Genomic DNA, 19,114 nt, shown 5'->3' with positions numbered 1-19,114 from the left:
GCTGAGAGAGGCTCATTTTTACGAGAGCGTCATCAAGACAGTGGAGGCGTCCAGGAGACAGTCCACCACTCGCATTTACAAGGCCTCCTGGGCGGCCTTCGCGGACTGGTGCCAAGCTAAGGGTCTCCGCCCAGCTTCGGCCTCTGTCCCACAGGTTCTGGATTTCCTCCAGGAGGGACAAGAGAAGGCCACCAGCACCCTTAGAAGACAGGTCTCCGCCCTCTCTACGGTCCTGGGGGGAGGGAGTGAATGCTCCTCCCTTGTCCCAACATCCGGTCCTAAGGCGCTTCCTTAAGGGGGCGGCGAATCTGAAACCCCAGTGGTCCATCGATTCCCCACCTGGGACCTACCCATAGTCCTCCAGGCCTTGACGGAGGCACCGTTTGAACCTTTGAGGGAGGTTTCCCTTCAGTTTCTGACCTTTAAGGTCGTCTTCCTGGTTGCCATCACCTCAGCCAGGAGAGTGTCTGAGATCAACGCTCTCTCCAGCAGAGTGGATCTCTGCACCTTTCTAGAGAACCGGGTCATCCTCAGACTGGACCCCGCGTTCATGCCCAAGGTCAATTCCCCGTTTCACAAGGCCCTAGAGATAGTTCTGCCGGATTTCTGTCGCCAACCCTCCAGGGAGGGGGAGAGATCCTGGCACAAATTGGACGTCAGAAGAGCCTTGCGCATTTACCTGAAGCGCACGGCTCCCTTTAGGCGTTCGGAAGCCCTCTTTATATCTTATTAGCCTTCCACCCGGGGGGCCAGGGTCTCTCCGGCCACCATCAGCAGGTGGATTAGAGCAGCCATATCTCAGACCTACGGGGCAGGGGGACTCCAGGTCCCAGAGGGCATCACAGCGCACTCCACCAGAAGTGCGGCCACCTCAGCAGCCTGGTCCACCCAGGCACCCATAGAGGAGATCTGCCGGGCTGTCGCCTGGTTTTCTCCCTCACCGTTCATTAGGCATTACCGGCTAGACGCTTACGCCTCCACGAAGGCTGCCTTCGGCAGGAGGGTATTGCAGGGATTCCTGGACTCTCCGGGGGGCTCAGGCCCATCAAATCCCTCCCAGGACATCTAGCTTTGGTATGTCCCATTGGTTACTCCTCCCACACCTTCACTTCGGAAACTGGCAGTTGGACTTACCTGAACTGCATATTTCGAAGAAAGGTGTGGGAAGAGTCACTTCCCCCCCCCCCCGGTGTAGGGCGCCCAGCGCCAAAGGGGCCTGAGTTAGCTCAAGGGTCAAACAATAGCAGACAGGAAGGATGTGTGTTGTGCTGTTCTTTGTCTGTCCTTCCTTTCAGGTGCTCTGCTACGATCCATCGGTTAATCTGGGGAGGTCAGAGGAGGAACGTAGGTGTGGCCTCAAAAGATTACCTCTGTCTCCTAGGCAAGAGGGCTGGGATAATACCATTGGTTACTCCTCCCACACCTTTCTTCGAAACATGCAGTTCAGGTAAGTCCAACTGCCATTCTCTTCCCTAGACTAGCCAGGCCCAGTTCCTGCAACAATTCATCGTATGTTTTAGCCTCCCGGGCTTTGATCATCTTGGATAGATTCAGTTTAACAGAGTTGGAAGGAACCTTATCAATCATCTAGTCCAACCTCTCTTGCCCATGCTGGAGACCCTACACCATTTCTGACAGATGGCAGAAATGTCCAGTCTCTTCTTGAAAGCTTTCAGTGATGAGGCTCCCACAACTTCCGAATGAAACTTCTGTTCCTTGGGTTGATTGTTCTCATGGTCAGAAAGTTCCGCCGTATTTCCATGTTGAATCTCTCCTTGGTCAGTTTCCATCCATTATTCCTTGTCTGGCCTTCGGGTGCTTTGGAACACAGCTTGACCCCCTCCTCTCTGTGGCAGCCCCTCAAATATTGGAAGACTACTATCCTGTCTCCTCTGGTCCTTCTCTTCACTAGATCAGCCATGCCCAGTTCTTGCAATCGTTGGTCTTATGTTTTAGCCTCCAGTCCACAACTTTTTGTTTTTTCAGAATAATATGAAAAGGCCATTTCTATAAGGATCTATCAATCTACTCGGTAAAACCCAAAATCAAAATTTCATTCTTTTCCACTTCAAGCCAGAAGGTCAGAAGCTGTCTGAATGACTTTTCAATGAGTCAGCTCTTGTGACATGACCGAAATATGACAGCCTCTGTTTTGCGATTTTGGCTTCGAGTGATACTTTTAGTGAAGTTCGGTCTAGAACTTCTTGGTTATTTTTATCATCCCTGGGATGTGTAATAGTTGCCTCTAGCATGACAATTCAAAGGCACCCACCCTTCTCCTAGTTGCCTTTTTCAGAGTCCAAAGTTTCTCAGCCATAAATAGCAGTTGGAAAATAATATTGCATTAGGTAATCTGCATTGAATTGCAAGACTGATGTCTCTATTCTTCCAGATGTCATTCATGCCAGACATTGCAACCCACAAAGATGGTTTGGACACGCAGAGCATATTTCATTTCATTTCATTTTACTTTATTTGTATGCCGCCCTTTTCCCTGAAGGGACTCAGGGCGGCTCACAACTCAAGGGAGGGGAAAAACAGACAAAGTTACAAAACATAAAGACCATACACAGTTAAAAGAAGCACAACAATCATACCATTCGAAGTGGGGCTACAAGTCTTTAGCCCCAGGCCTGTCGGAACAGCCAGGTTTTAAGGGCTTGCGGAAGGCCTGGAGGGTGGTGAGGGTACGAATCTCCACGGGGAGTTCGTTCCAGAGGGTCGGAGCAGCCACAGAGAAGGCCCTCCTCCGGGTAGTTGCCAGTCGACACTGGCCGGCTGATGGAATTCGGAGGAGGCCTAGTCTGTGGGATCTTATTGGTCTAGTGGATGTAATTGGCAGTAGGCGGTCTCTCAAGTACCCAGATCCAATACCATGAAGGCTTTGTAGGTGACGACTAGCACCTTGAAGCGTACCCGGAGATCTACCGGCAGCCAGTGCAGCTCGCGGAGGATAGGTGTTACGTGGGTGAATCGAGGCGCACCCACGATCGCTCGCGTGGCTGCATTCTGGACAAGCTGAAGTCGCCGAATACTCTTCAAGGGCAGCCCCATGTAGAGCACGTTGCAGTACTCCAGCCTAGAGGTCACAAGGGCACGAGTGACTGTTGTGAGAGCCTCCCGGTTCAGGTAGGGACGCAACTGGTGCACCAGGCGAACCTGGGCAAATGCCCCCCTGGTCACAGCTGACAAATGGTGTTCAAAAGTCAGCTGTGGGTCCAGGAGGACTCCAAAGTTGCGGACCCTATCTGAGGGGCGTACTATTTGACCCCCCAGCCTGAGAGATGGAACACTTGGCCAATTAGTAGGAGGGAAGCACAGCAGCCACTCGGTCTTATCTGGATTGAGTACAAGCTTGTTAACCCCCATCCAGTCCCTAACAGCCTCGAGGCCCTGGCTCATCACGTCCATCGCTTCATTGAGTTGGCACAGGGCGGACAGATACAGCTGTGTATCGTCCGCATACTGGTGGTATTTTATCCCGTGCCGTCGAATGATCTCACCCAGCGGTTTCATGTAGATATTAAAGAGGAGGGGGGGGACAGGACCGAACCCTGCAGCACCCCATACGTTAGGGGCCTAGGGGTCGATCTCTGCCCTCCGACTAACACCGACTGCGACCTGTCCGAGAGGTAAGAGGAGAACCACCGTAAGACAGTGCCTCCCACCCCCACCTCCCGCAGTCGTCGCAGAAGGATACCATGGTCGATGGTATCGAAAGCCGCAGAGAGGTCAAGGAGTACCAGGATGGAGGCATGACCTCCATCCCTGGCTCTCCAGAGATCATCGATCAATGCGACCAAAGCGGTTTCCGTGCTGTAGCCAGGCCTGAAGCCCGACTGGAAGGGATCTAGATAACTGGTTTCCTCCAAGAACCGCTGGAGCTGAAAGGCCACCACCTTCTCAACAACCTTCCCCACAAAGGGGAGGTTGGAGACTGGACGATAGTTGTTTAGGACGGCTGGATCCAAAGATGATTTCTTCAGGAGGGGTCTCACCACCACCGCCTTTAATGCGGGGGGAAAGACCCCCCTCCCGAAGGGAGGCGGCAACAACCGCCTGGATCCAGCCCCGTGTCACCTCCCTGCTGTTAACAACCAGCCAGGAGGGGCACGGGTCCAGTACACATGTGGAGGCACCTACAGCTCTCATGGCCTTGTCCACGTCCTCTGGGGTAACAGCTTGAAAATCAATCCAGTGATGTCCTACCAGATTATCCCTTGGTGCCTCAGCTGGTTCTGCAGGATTGGAGTCCAGGTCCGCCCGAAACCGAGCAACTTTATCCGTGAGGAATTGGACGTAGTCCTCAGCTCTGCCCTGCAAAGGATCGCTCGTATCCCTCCTATTTAGGAGGGAACGGGTTATCCTGAACAAGGCGGCTGGGCACAACTCAACGGAAGCAATCAGAGAGGCAATGTATGTTCTTTTTGACGTCCTAATTGCCCGGATGTAGACTCTGATGCTGGATGTTAAAAGTGCTCGGTCCGACTCGGACTTACTGGATCTCCATCGGTGCTCTAGGCGTCTCTTTCGGCGCTTCATCTCCCGGAGTTCCTCAGTAAACCAAGGGGCCCTCCTGGATCCACTGCCTCGGATCGGCCGTAAAGGCGCAATCCGGTTAAGAGACTCTGTCGCTGCCGAATTCCAAGCAGCAACCAGAGTCTCCACCGGACTGCGGGCGAGAGTATCAGGAATAACCCCAAGCTCCGTCTGGAAACCCGACGGGTCCATAAGTCGCCTGGGGTGGAACCACCTGGTCGGTTCCTCCTCCCTACAGTGGGGGTTTGGTCTCCAAAAGTCAAGCCTCAGTAGGTAGTGGTCCGACCATGACAGGGGTAAGATCTCACTACCCCTCAGACCAAGATCACAGCTCCACTGCTCCGAGAGAAATACGAGGTCGAGCATGTGACCCGCCGAGTGAGTTGGGCCCCGGATTACTTGGGTCAAGCCCATGGCTGTCATGGAAGCCATGAACTCCTGTGCTCCATCAGAGTGTTCACCGAGCGAAGGCAAATTGAAATCCCCCAGAACCATAAGCCTGGGGAACTCAACTGCCAGCTCGGCTACCGACTCGAGGAGCGAGGGGAGGGCTGCTGCAACGCTGTTGGGAGGCAGGTACGTTAACAGCAAGCCCACTTGACCCTTGAGGTCCAACTTCACCAGCAGGGACTCACACCCAACAAGCTCCGGAGCAGGGATCCTACGAGGTACTAGAGACTCTCGGATAACAATGGCCACACCCCCACCCCTTCTCTGGGCTCGCGGCTGATGAAGCACCTGAAAGCCCTCTGGGCACATCTCTACGAGAGGGACTCCTCCCTCTGGGCCCAGCCAGGTTTCAGTAATACATGCCAGGTCTGCCCTCTCGTCTAAAATTAAGTCCCGAACGAGAGGAGCCTTATGAACTACAGACCTGGCATTTAGCGACAGCAGCCGGAGACCAGGGTCCTGATGACTCGCGCCATCTGGCCTTGGAGTGGGACTCATAGGGCCGGAAGGAGGGATCTCTGTAACGTAGCGAGCCCTCCTTCCCCGGTAATGGCCAGCCCCAAAGTCCCCGCCATATCTGCCCCTCCCTGTTAAGACCGTAATGCTCCGGCCCACTCCCGTGTCCGTAGTCCCTCCACCCACCTCCATAGCCCCTGCATGCTCCGGCAGGCCCTTCGAATCAAACATCCTGAGGCTGGGATTAGGCCCAGGCCTCCCTGACACTTCTGCAGAGCACTCAGTGCAGAGGGTACCCGGATGAGGTCCCAGCCTACTCAGACATACACAATCACGCAGCCAATCACTCCCCACTAACAGTTTAAAAAACACAAAAAAGTTACAATAATAATAGGAATTAAAAGAGTGGGCACATACATCAACAATCACACCATACACACCTCATTCATAAAATGCGGAGAAACTAAAAAATTGCACAGATCTTAGATGGAACAATGTGAGAAGGGGGAGGGAGAGCCCTGGCCGTTGTGGTTTCCTAAAGAAAGGTTAATGGCACATTGACAGAGCCATCCAGAAAGCAGAGACCCCTTTCTCTTGTGCAGTTCCCTCGCACTTTTTCCAGCTAGCTCTTTGACATGTTTTGGGGAATATGGAAATGGAAATTGGGAGCAGGGCCCAGCTTGCTTTCTGCTCAGCTGCAGACTGCTTTGGCCTCTCTGGCAAGAGCATTTTCCTGAATGGGTAGAGCAGGAAAGGGAAGTGAGCAGCTGGGAAGGAATTGCCCCTCAGTTGGGGGCTGCAGAGCCCCCTCCTACTCCTCTCCCCAGTAGAGGAAAGTAAGGCCAGCAGTGAACAAAACACTTGGAGCCAATTCAGTTTGGCGGCCGCGAAGTAGGTTGTGCTCGATTTATCCTGGAGAATCTAAGAACGAAAGTGAAGGTCTGTGTCTCCTTCCCAGAGGTTCTGCTTGGCTGCCCAGGCTTCATTCCTTCCAGTTGTGGCTTATGGTTGCCTGGTTCTTGTGGTCCTTTTAGGGAGTGTTCCTGGCTGCCACAGAAACACTTCCTTGTCACCAACACAAAGCCCAGATGTCAAGGTTCCAAGTAAGACCCCCAATGAAAGAAGACTCTGAGTCTTGAAGTTCCTCAAAGTTCCATTTTATTAGAGATGTCCTATTGGCACATCTGGGGAAACCCAAATCTGAAAGTGTCCAGGTTTTCCCCATCCAAAAGAAAGTCCAAGCCTCTGCCCAGCACCCACATGTCCATCCCATGGCTCAATCAGGCACCGTCCCAACTGGAGATGCCTTCCAGTCACGCCACTCCAGGTACAGGGCAGAATGGCCTTGACTCTCTGAGAAAGGAATGTTATTTAGACTATATATCTCCCATACTCCATATAATCCCCCCTCCCATTTTCCCACAGCATTAATTGTGGCAGGCCGGAAGGCCCAATGCAAAAGATGCTCCCAGGCCTGACACCAGGAAGAGATTGTGAACCAAAATCCTATCAGTGATGGGAGCGGGGTGGGGGGTGGGGGATGAATTAGAAAAAAAATGGTATCACTTTGAAGAGCTCAGTAGTATCCATAGCCTCTAAGCTCAGTAAATCATTGCGTATTCCTGTAAATAATCACTTTAGCAAGTGGGGGGGAGGGTGCTTCAGTAGGGCAGGAGACCTAATCTTCAGTCACAGATGTGCCAACTCTTGGGCTCTGAAGAGCTGAGCAGCTGGCCCAGAAATCCCTCTTGAACCCCGAGGATCAGTTCTTGGTCGTCCTCATCTCTCCTAAACTCTCCTCTGGCTTTTCTGGGATTCCTTAGTAACAAAAATAGCCATAGAATGATGATCAGTAAGAATGCAATTAAAACAGATCCCTGTGATTTGGTAAAAATCTTAAGACAAGAACCAAAAATTGTAACATAACTTTTCGGTCTAACTTGTTTCCTCCCTCTCTAATGTCTTGAGACTGTTACTCACAGTAGGACTGTAAATTGCACCAAATCATTTCGTAAATCTGAGCTTCACTAGGCCAGCCCAATAGGAAGGCATCGAACAGTCGCTTTCCCTGTTTAATGCTTCTGCAGACACAAATTAATAAAGTTGAAAGGGACCTTGTAGGTCATCTAGTCTAACCCCTCGCCCAAGCAGGAGAACATAGACCATTTCTGACAGATAGCAGCCCCATCTCTTCTTGAAAGCTCACAACCTCCGAAGGTAACTTCTGTTCCATGGATTGATTGCTCTCACTGTCAGGAAATTTCTCCTTATTTCCAGGCTGAATCTCTCCTTGTTCAGTTTCCATCCATTATTCCTTATCTGGCTTTGGAGAATAGCTTGACCCCCTCCTCTCTGTGGCAGTCCCTCAAATATTGGAAGATGCTATCATGTCTCCCCTGGTCCTTCTCTCCCCTAGACTAGATAGGTAGAGGTGGCTGGCCTTCATTGCACAGGCCTTGTGCCAGGTAAAGCCCCAGACGTCACCTGGCAGTTTCTGGAAGAAGTTCAAAGGCCCCAGGAACAAAATTGTGCGGTTTCAATACAGGTAATCCTCAACTTACGACCACCATTGAATCACTACAGTGATTAAGTTAGTAACATAGCTGTGAAGCTCATCTGGCTTCCCCATTGACTTTGCTTGATCCCATAACCCTGGGATACGGCAACGGTCGTAAATGAGAGTCTGTTGCCAAGTCTCTGAATTTTGATCATGTGAACATGGGGATGCCGCAACAGTCGTAAGTGTGAAAAGGGGTCATAAGTCACTTTCTTCAGTGCCGTTGTAACTTTGAATCACCACTAAGTGAACTGTTGTAAGTCGAGTACTATCTGTACTTTTCTAGCAATGGATGCAGTTCTTAATATGAAAGTGGAACTCCCGTCATCCTCTGGTGTTGAATTTTAAGCTTTTCCGCATTTCATTCCCCTGCAAGAGTTTCAAACGGAAAGGCTGGGGGTTCAGATCAGAGGCTGTAACTTCACACACGCAAAGGGCATAATTTCAAGTGGAGTTCTAAAACCTAAATGAAACCAAAGTCCTGAATGAAACGAAGCTTCCGGTAAGACTGAGGCTAATGGCATCTGTCTGCAAGAAGAGACGCAACGGTCATAGGAAAAGGAACCTTTTCACCTTTTCTAGCCCAGAATGCAGCCCTCGGATAAAAGGAAAAATTTTCAAAATTTGACTTCTTCTCTTTCCAGATATGAAAATTCATTTTTTAAACTTTTTCCCATTTTGCATGTGAGGAAGAATGATGCAATTCGTCTTTCTTTAGCTTCCTGAGTGTTGAGTTGGACACAGGGAGGCTGAATACAAAGGCTCTGGGTTTTTTCTCCACAAAGGTCTGGAGAAAAGGAGCCCAATCCACCAGTTGCAGCTGCTGGAGCAAGGTGGGTCTCTAGGAAGCAGAGGCTACCTAGTAGGACCCACAGAGGCTGCCCCCTGGTGGTGAAAACAGGCATTGTGTGATACACACCCCATTTCTTACCACCTTGTGTTCTCTTTCTTCCCAGCACACGTTTTGCAGGAGATGTGCCTTAACCTCTGGTAGGTACTGAAATACTTTTGAACATTGTGTTTGAAGCAGGTAGTCCTCGACTTAAGATCACAATATTTCAGTTGTTAAATGAGACATTTGTTAAGTGAGTTTTGCCCCATTTTGCGAACTTTCTTGCCGTAGTTCTTAAGTGAATCACTGCAGTTGTTAAGTTAGTCACATGGTTGCTAAGTAAATCTCGCTTCCCCATTGACTTTGCATGTCCAAAGGTCGCAAAAGGGGATCACATGAGCCCAAAGAGACTGCAACCGTCATAAATATGAGTCAGTTGCCAAGCGCCTGAATTTTGATCACATGTTAATGGAGATGATGCATAGATCGTAAGTGTGAAAAACGGTCATGTCACTTTTTTCAACACTGTTGTAACTTTGGACAGTCACTAAATGAACTGTTTTTAAGTCCAGGATGACCTGCATTGTTGGAATGTGCAGGCATTCTTTTTCTTTTGTTTTCTTTTTTGCTTATCTTTTGCTTCTTAGTCAAATTCAAATTTTAAAAAAAGGGCACCCGGGCTTTCCTTGTTGATGGGATTCTTGTACTTTTTATGGCCTCTTGAGAAATTCCACTCTGGATGTTTCCTTTGACCACCAAGATCAGAGTAGGGGACTTTGGTGGATCAGGGCTGTACAACTCTGGCGAGGCAGGCAATTGCCAGGGCAATGATTCAAGGAGATCATCCTCTTTCTAACAATCCCATAATCCCTTGTGGGGTGGAGTCTGGGCAACTGATTGGAGCTGAGTGTTTACTGGCCGGATGCCCTTCCGTCGCCAATGCGGAGTTTTATTCAGCAGACGTATTCTCATTGCGCCCAGAAAAAGAAATATCTGCCTCTGCTTAGGATCAAACTCCCAGCCTCCTCATTGTGAGGCGAGAGCTCCACCTCTAGGCTACCACACCACTTTACAAGTAGATGGGGTTTCGGTTTTCCAAATTTCTTACCTTTTCCCCTTGTTTCAAAGTCTATTTTAATGTCTCCACTGCAACATTTCTGTGTTTCATGTTTGAAACTATGGTTGAAAGGCATTCCGGGGAATTGCAGAAATGTCACCAGAGGGATGCACAACAATGATTGGAGAGCTTGAGGAATGACCTTTCCAAGATAATACACGTGAAGATAATGTGAATTACTTAATTGATGAAATGCATGCCAATTAATTGACGAATTTATAGATTCACACATTTGAGGAAGTTATCTGCATTTAAGTGGAAAACAGCTTTTCTTAGAAATTGGGTTCAGATTTCCCCCCGAAGTGTTTTTAAAGGGGTTCACCCTAGTGGATCCCAGCTCGGGATGGTGTCTGAATTAAATCGTTCACCCAGCGTTTCTCCCTGCAGAGAAGTGCCCAGTGGACAATGCCAAACTGACAGTGGTGGTGAACAACATTGCAGTGGCTGAACAAATCGGGGAGCTCTTCATTCACTGCAAGTACGGCTGCCGGTCCAGCGCCAGTGGCAAGCCTTCAGCCTTCGAGGTGGACCCCCATGGGTGCCCCTTCACCATTAAACTGAGTGCCAGGAAGTAAGTGAGCCGTGTGAAGCCTCTTCCCATGATCGCTGGTTTGTTTGGGCATGGTGGCTTCTCCAAATTCAGCAGGGTGATGTTCTCCCTCCCCCTGCTCCCCCTTCCCCCCACCAGTGGTGGAATTCAATTTTTTTTACTAGCGGTTCTGTAGGCATGGCATGGCTTGTTGGGCATGGCTTGGTGAATGTGGCAGGGGATACATCCTGCAAAATCCCCATTCCCTCCCGATCACCTGAGACTCGGGAGGCACGGAATAGATGGGGGTAGGGCCAGTCAGAGGTGGGATTTACTGGTTTGCTGAACTACTTAAACTTTCCGCTACTGGTTCTCCAGAACTGGTCCACCTCCGCCCCCCTCATGTCTTTGACAGAACTATTGAGGATGGGCTGCAGAGAGATTTGGAAAGAGACATGACCTGAGAATAGTGCTGCGGACCAAGGGAAGACTTTTTCCCAATAAATCTTAAACTGGGGGGATGGAAGAGGAAAGGTCAAACTTTTTAGACCTTTGAGTGGTTTTCAAGGATAGAGATAGGAGGAACCTCTGCGCCCTCCTGCCCCCCCCCCCCCCGCCCCGGCTTCTTTGTCTTAAAACTATCCTAAATAATTGAACAACTGGCTGAAAAGCACAGCTGAAATGCAACCATTTTGTGACTGCCTTTTGATAGCCAAAGATCAAATTATTGAGGAGGGTCCTAAATGGAGCTTATCTGGGTCTCTGGAGATTCTCAGTCCTTCAGGTCACAGTTGTCCCAAAGGTGGTTTTTCAAGAGGCAACTGGACTTTCTGGTTTTTCTTTTGAAGACATTTCTCTTCTCATCCAAAATGTTTCTTAGATGAGAAGCGAAACATCTTCAAAGAAAAACTAGAAAGTCCAGTTGCCTCTTGAAAAACCTCCTTTGGGACAGCATATCCATGGGTTGCTGCAGAGGAAGCTGCAGAGGATGAAACAAAATCTGGACTTCTCTGTAGATGTATTTCAGTCCCCTTTGTTGCAGATCCTGGCAAAACTGTGATCAGTACTTTAGTGAAATTAATGAAACCTTTTCTGGCTCAGATTCTTCGTTCAGCTAATCCACAGCTCTATTTCCATAGCCAGAGCTCATAAGACTACAAAAGCTGAATGGTTGTAGCCCAGCATCATGGAATAATAGAGTTATTGGGATGGAAGTGGGGGTGGGGGGAAGGATGATGATTCTTCCCATCTCATCAATTTTCATTTCAGTAAAAATGTGGCTTTTGTTTTTCACCCTGCTGACAAAATCATCCATTTTGTGTGAGTGCACTCCCAAGGTGTTTGTAAAAATCTCACCAACTCAAATATTGGTACTGGGTTTTATGGTAACTCTGGGAATGGCCAGCTGCCCTCAAGTTATCTAAAGAGGGAAATGTCCAGAGGGCTTCCCTGATGCCACTGTAGAAAAATATCTGGTTCCTTTGCCAAAGAATAGTAATCCAGTAAGGTGTGTGTGAGAGAGGGAGGGAGGGAAGGAGAGAGAGAGAGAAACTCATCTTCTGACATTCCTCCTTTTATATCTAGGGACCATGAAGGCAGCTGTGACTACCGGCCAGTGCGCTGCCCCAACAATCCCAGTTGCCCTCCGTTGCTCAAGATGAACCTGGAGGCACATCTGAAGGAGTGTGAGCACATCAAGTGCCCTCACTCCAAATATGGGTAAGCAGGGATCCACAACCTCCTGGGAGAGTCTTCCCTTCTTTACCCACCCCAAGGGTTGCTTCCCAGGCCTCGCTCCCGTGATGCTTGGCTCTGGTCCAGGGGTGTCAAACTCACGATGGCACGTCACATAATGTAGGCGTGGCCAGTGCATTACCCATCTGGCCTGCGCGCCGCGAGTTTGACATCCCTGCTCTAGGCTGTTCTGCAATATCTAATCTCTAGAACGCTCCTTCAAATAAGAAGCTGGTTTTGTTTTAATCATAATAAATGTGATGCATATCTGTTAATGCAGTGGTTCCCAATGTGGGGCCCAGGCCCCACAGGGGGCAATTTGCTTTTTAATGGGGACAGTTTGAAACTTGTTTAACCAATTTAATGGCCTTTTAGGCTTCCTCCATATGTTCATTTTTTGAGTAAAGAAAGAATTATATGTCACGGAGGGGTGGTGGGGAGGACCAGGATTTTAGAGATGCATGGCTAAAAAAAGGTTGGGAATCATTGGTTTAATGTCTTCTATCTCTAAACATATGCAGTTAAGCAGCTGCAGTTCAGTGAAAAGACAAGCAGCATCAGGAAAGCAAGGCAGCTCCCAAGAGAGCATGCTCATTCAACAAGTCAAAATAGAGCAAAAGAGGATTTTAACTTGAACGTTTGGTGGGGGAAGAGATTCCAACCAGCGTAGTCAGCCAAGGAAGTTCAGGGTGATCCTAATCCTCACCCTGTCTAACGACAACCCAAACTACCCTGATGGAATTGCAGGCTAATTGGAAAAGGGACTTGAGCAAAGAAACACTGCCACGCATCAGAAAAGATAGAAATAGCACTTATGTTCCACTGCATAATGCCTCCCAGCCCTCTCTAAGGAATTTTACAGAGTCAGCCTATTGCCTGCAACAGTCTGAGTCCTCATTTTACTGACCTTGGAAAGATGGAAGGCTGAAGTCATGAGACTGTTAGGCTCAAACTGCTGACAGTCGGCAGAATTAGCCTGCAATACTTAGTTCCAACCACTGTGCCACCATGAAGATGAGAGCTTCTTGGATACAACAAATAAACTTCCTCAGGGGAAAAAAAAGAGGAATAGGAATGCCAGAGAACAGGGAGAAGAAAGTGGAAAAATCCAAACACCCTTAGGGTTGACACTGCTTTTTAGCAGGCAGGCTCATTCTAGGTGACGCCTGTGGCAGCCTGGCTCAATTTCATGGAAGCAAGCAGGGATCACTCAAGTCATCACAGCTCAATGAAGTCCAAGAAAATCAGATTTAGAAAGAAGAACAAAGTTAATGGAAGGAGGAGGGCGTTGTGCTGTAGATTAAAAAATGCCCGTGCACAAGTTCACAATTGTATCACGGAAATCCCGTTGAGAGATTCTGGGTGGAAATAAAAATAGAGTCAAACTAAAACGATATCATTGTTATTACAAGCTGCCTGGAGAGGCAAAAAAATATGGATGAGGATTTTTGTGTCAGATGATCAAAGCAACAATAGGAATTTTCAACAATTCTGACATCTGCTGGAAATCGTCCTCTGCCAAAAAGTTAATCCCGAACCAATTTGCCGACAGCTTCATTTGTCAGAAAGTGAAAGAACAAGAGATAAAGATTAGGTCTGCTATCCTAGACCAAGTCTTTACTAACAGAGAAGTAGTAACTGTGAGATGGATCTTGGAGTCTTAGTGGACAACCATTTAAATATGAGCCAGCAGTGTGCAGCAGCTGCCAAAAAAGCCAACACAGTTCTAGGCTGCATAAACAGAGGGATAGAATCAAGATCACGTGAAGTGCTAATACCACTTTATAAGGCCTTGGTAAGGCCACACTTGGAATAAGGCATTCAGTTTTGGTCGCCACAATGTAAAAAAGATGTGGAAACTCTAGAAAGAATGCAGAGAAGAGCAACAAAGAGGATTAGGGGATTGGAGGCTAAAACATATGAAGAACGGTTGCAGGAACCGTGTATGTCTAGTCTTATGAAAAGAAGGACCAGGGGAGACATGATAGCAGTCTTCCGATGTCTCAGGGGCTGCCCCAAAGAAGAGGGAGTCAAATTATTCTCCAAACCACCTGAGGGCAGAACAAGCAATAGGTGGAAACTAATCAAAGAGAGAAGCAACTTAGAACTGAGGAGAAATTTTCTGATAGCTAGGACAATTAATCAATGGAACAGCTTGCCTCTAGAAGTTGTGAATGCCCCAACACTGGAAGTCTTTAAGAAGATGTTGGATAGTCATTTGTCTGAAACGGTATAGAGTTTCCTGCCTAGCAAGGCCACGACCAGGGCTTCCAGTAGCAGGCCTCGAGCCTCATCTACTGTTCGGGATAAGTCGCACAAGCGCAAAGATAAGGCCAAGGCTCCCCCCAAGGCATCTGGGGCTCCCATTTGTTCCCCTCTGGTTCTGATTCAGCAGCCTGTTTCTCCGGTGCGAGTCGTTGAGCAGGGTTGGTCCCCTGATATTCAGCTTCCCCAGGCCCCTCTTCCTGAGGTAGGGGTTTTCGGGCCTCAATCTCCCCCAATTATTTCTGAGGCTAGTGGGGCTTCTCTTCGTTCGCCTCCACGCGCTGGGCCTTCTGCCACATTCATCCCCACAGCTGCAGGCCTCAGGCCTCTGGAGGGCCAGGATTTGGGCCTTCCTGCTGATTTTTACAGCATGATCTCAGAGGCTATTTCCAGAGGGGTGGATGCGGAATTAATGCGTAGATCCCAGGCCTACTATGGCCTACTCGGGCCTAGCTCCTCAGGCACTGCAAGGGGATTCTTCCATCCTGCAAACGGATCCTCCTTCCCCTTTCCCCTCTGTGTTTAGTGCACAATCTCCTTTAGTGGAGGAAGGTGAAATCCCGGATAGGGATTTTTCTGGTGATGAGGGCCTACCTATGGATCAGCCTACTGCCCCTGGGCTCTTCAGGCACACTCTTTTCAAGTCTCTGCTGTATAAGGCCAAGACTACCGCCCACATGGGGGAGGCGGTTTCTGGAGAAAGTGCTGCTGTGGGCCTGGATGCCACCGAGCGGCTCTTTGCTGAGCAGGTGGCCTTACAGGATTTTATCCCATCTCCCAAGCTTTTTCTTGATTTAATCCAGAAGCAGTGGGATGAGCCGACCGCAGTTAAGCCTCCAGGGTCTGGAGATAGGAAACTTTACACATCTTCCCCAGAGTTGGAGGCACTCCTCCAGTTTCCCACGGTGGATGCTCCCATTACTGCTCTTGCTTCACCGGCGTTAATTCCTTCTGAAATTTCAGAAGGATTGAAGGCCGAGGACCGCAAGGCCGAATCGGTCATTCGTAAAACTCATCAGGCAGCGGTGTGGGCCTTGCGTTCCGCTACTGCAGCTTCCTTCTTTAATAGGACTTCCTTAGTTTGGCTGAGACAACCCAGTGGTTTCTGCTGCCCTTCCAGAGAGCGCATACCAGTCATTCCCACATCAAGGTGCAGCTTCCGGGCAAGGCCAGGTGGTCCCTGCATTGGTGGATGTCGTCCAGGCTCCTCCGGGGATGTCCATTCAAGGAGCCGGACCGCGTTCAAGTTACAACGGACGCCAGTTTATTTGGATGGGGGGCCCATGCCCTGGACAGAGTGGCCCAAGGTCGCTGGTCAGATCAGGAGCTGACGAACAGCATAAACTGGCTGGAGTTGCGGGCCATCCGTCTAGCTCTCCTGGAGTTTCGGGACATTGTATCTCATTGCCATGTGTTAATTTTGACCGACAATGTGGCCTCCAAGGCCCACATCAACCGCCAAGGGGGAACACAGTCCAGAGCTCTGATGCTGGAAGCGGAAAGGTTGTTCCCTTGGGCGGAGCCCAGACTCTCATCGATTCGGGCGGAGCACATCTCGGGCGAAGCCAACACTCAGGCGGACTGGCTGAGCAGAGCGACTGTGGATCAGGGGGAATGGCAGCTCCACCCCATTCTCTTCCAGGAACTCTCTCGCCGCTTCGGCCTACCCGAGGTGGATCTGTTTGCTCACCCGCACAACGCGCAGCTTCCCCGGTTTTACTCCCGATACCAGACTCCGGGGGCGGAGGGAGTAGATGCTCTACGCAGTCGGTGGCCGGCCGGCCTTCTTTATGCCTTTCCTCCTCTCCCGATCCTTCCGTCGGTCATTCAGAAGATCTTGGCGGAACAGGCGGAAGTACTGCTGGTCGCTCCGATGTGGCCCAGACGTCCCTGGTACGCAGACCTCGTCCATCTGTCCGTTTCGCGTCCTTGGAGGATTCCGGACGACCGGATTCAGCTCAACCAAGGGGCTCTCCTGCACCCGAGCCCTCAGCTGTTGCAGTTAGCCGTGTGGCACGTGAGCGGGCGATGCTAGCGGCGCTTCACTATTCGGATGAAGTCATTTCTACCATTCAAGCGGCCCGTCGCCCGTCAACTACCCGTATTTACGAGGCTACCTGGCAGGCCTTCTGTCGGTGGTGCCGGCGCACCGGGGTCGATCCCATCAAGGCCTCGGTGCCCCAAGTTCTGGATTTCTTGCAGTCTGGCCTCAACAAAGGGTTGGCGCCAAACACGCTTCGCCGTCAGGTCACAGCCTTGTCGACGGTGGTCGGGGGTGGCCAAGGCCGCTCCTTATCTCAGCACTCGCGGGTTCGGACCTTCCTTAAGGGTGCTTCCAACTTACGACCGCCGACGGTACACCGTTATCCCACGTGGGATTTGACCTTGGTTCTCAGGGCCCTAACAGCTTCCCCCTTTGAACCTCTCCATTCCATCAGCCTCCGATTATTGACGCTCAAGACGGCTTTTCTGGTGGCCATAACATCGGCCAGGAGGGTGTCAGAGCTAGCAGCCCTTTCTGTTCGTGCGGATCTTTGCATCTTCCACCCGAACAAGGTGGTGCTTCGTTTGGATCCGACCTTTCTTCCAAAGATAAACTCGTTGTTTCACAGGACTCAGGAACTTGTCCTGCCGGACTTTTATCCTCACCCGTCTCATCCGCAGGAACGCCAGTGGCACCATCTGGATGTTCGCAGGGCTCTTCGTCGCTATGTGAAACGCACTGCATCGTTCCGACGATCAGAGGCTCTGTTCGTCTCCTTCCAGCCGTCTTCAATGAGACAGAAGGTGTCCTCCCACACCATCGGCCGATGGTTGAAAGCTTGCATTGCGTTGGCGTATGACACCCACTCCAGACCGGTTCCAAGGCGGATCACTCCTCATTCCACCAGGAGTGCGGCCACCACAGCGGCCTGGGCGACGCAAGCGTCTGTAGAAGAGATTTGCAGGGCGGCCACCTGGGCGTCGCCCTCACCTTTTATTCGCCACTACAAGATTGATGTCTTTGCCTCGGCTGAGGCGTCCTTTGGGCGGAGAGTGTTGCAAAGGGTCCTTCCGTCTGCGGAGGAGCCTGACCAGCCTAGCTCCCGCCCTGGGACTTAATTGCTTTGGCATATCCCATGATTGGATTCCCGGAGCAGCACACAGGAGAATGACCGTTGTCTTACCTGAACGGTCCTTCTATGGGTGCTGCGAAGGGAATCCAAACCCGCCCGCAGTTTCGGCTGGTCAGGGCTCCATTTTGATCGTGACTCTGTGACTTTCTTATTCTGACTGGACTCGACTAGGTAGTGCCGGATGGCCTGCGGCTTGATTGACAATTGACATATTGTTCCTTCGGTGGACTTCGTACGAGAACTGAATGGAAACGGAAGTCCAGTCAGAGGAGGCGTGACTTTGAAATTTGCATACTCAGTCTCAAGGCTAGAGGGCTAAGTTAACCCATGATTGGATTCCCTTCGCAGCACCCATAGAAGGACCGTTCAGGTAAGACAACGGTCATTTCTCTCCATTTTGCTTTAAACATCAGTCTTAAAAATGGGCATTATTTGGCCATGTTGTGTCTGTGGGTTTTCCTGCTATCAGCTAGTTGTCGAATGTGGATCTGAGTTGCTCAGAGGCCAGGTGCAAACCTTGGCCTGAAAAATTGTTCTAGTGCAGGTCTTCTTCTTGTGCTATATCTGTCATCAGACGTTGGTGATCCTGTTTTTATCAACAGTCGCACGAAAAAGCGCTGTTGAGTTTTATTCAAACCAGTCCCTTAGATTTTGAAGCCCTGATGTTCTTCTTCTGCCTGGGCCTCCTTTGCCTTCAATCTTTCCTTGGATGATTAAGTGAAGGATGACGCATTTTTTCCAGGTGTCGCACCCCAGGTCTAGCGCAGTGGAACAAATTAGAGCTCACTCTGATGTGAGCACAGATCATAATAGGTAAAATCACAGTTTTGAAGAGGAGCTTCTCATCCTGAATAACTTGCTTCCTCTCTGCCAGGTGTACATTCATAGGAAACCAGGATACCTACGAGACTCACCTGGAAATGTGCAAATTTGAGGGTCTGAAGGAGTTCCTCCAGCAGACGGATGATCGCTTCCATGAGATGCAAGTGGCCATGGCTCAGAAGGACCAGGAGATCGCCTTCCTGCGCTCCATGCTGGGCAAGCTTTCCGAGAAGATAGACCAGCTGGAGAAGAATTTGGAACTGAAATTTGGTGAGTCTCTACAAGAAAGCAGGTAGCTCTGCCTAGGTGACCCACCTAATCTCCCCCCCTCTCTTTTCCAGAGTTGCTTTCTCCTTCTCCTGATACATTTCTATAATATCTTGGGAGGCGGTTTGGTGCAGAGCTTAAGGTATCAGGCTAGAAACCAGGAGGCTGAGAGTTCTAGTCCCACCTTAGACATGAAGCCGCTCAAACCAGTCCGTCTCAGCCCTATGAAGGAGGAAGAGGAGGAATTCTGGAACAACCCATTTTGCTCTGAGTTGCGGTTTCTTGGAAGAATCCGCCTTCTGCTTTTTTACAAGATCCACCTAGTCCCACCCCCTGTAAGAAAGAAAATCTGACACAGCTCCTAGGGACCAAAATTGTTCATACACAATTCTAATTCAAAATGGAAAGAGGGAGGGGAATAATTAATTAA

At 50.0% G+C, this 19,114-nt stretch overlaps 1 protein-coding gene across 3 annotated transcripts in view; it reads left to right on the top strand.

The window, feature by feature from the left end:
- TRAF7 (TNF receptor associated factor 7) overlaps positions 1 to 19,114 on the top strand; it is an 89,258-nt gene that overhangs the window by 52,035 nt on the left and 18,109 nt on the right. For all 3 annotated transcript variants that reach the window (XM_087729092.1, XM_087729091.1, XM_087729093.1), the window contains 4 exons: positions 8,959 to 8,992; positions 10,339 to 10,522; positions 12,065 to 12,199; positions 18,470 to 18,687. In XM_087729092.1, coding sequence (XP_087585218.1) covers positions 8,959 to 8,992; positions 10,339 to 10,522; positions 12,065 to 12,199; positions 18,470 to 18,687 — 571 coding nt within the window. The remainder of the gene's footprint in view (positions 1 to 8,958; positions 8,993 to 10,338; positions 10,523 to 12,064; positions 12,200 to 18,469; positions 18,688 to 19,114) is intronic.

This window comes from Thamnophis sirtalis, unplaced genomic scaffold (assembly GCF_051295495.1).
Source record: "Thamnophis sirtalis isolate CommonGarterSnake01/CBP01778 unplaced genomic scaffold, rThaSir2_p1.2 scaffold_14, whole genome shotgun sequence".
Taxonomy (NCBI): Eukaryota; Metazoa; Chordata; class Lepidosauria; order Squamata; family Natricidae; genus Thamnophis; species Thamnophis sirtalis.
The sequence above is the reverse complement of the archived record's forward strand: the minus strand, read 5'-3'. Positions and strand labels throughout refer to the sequence as shown.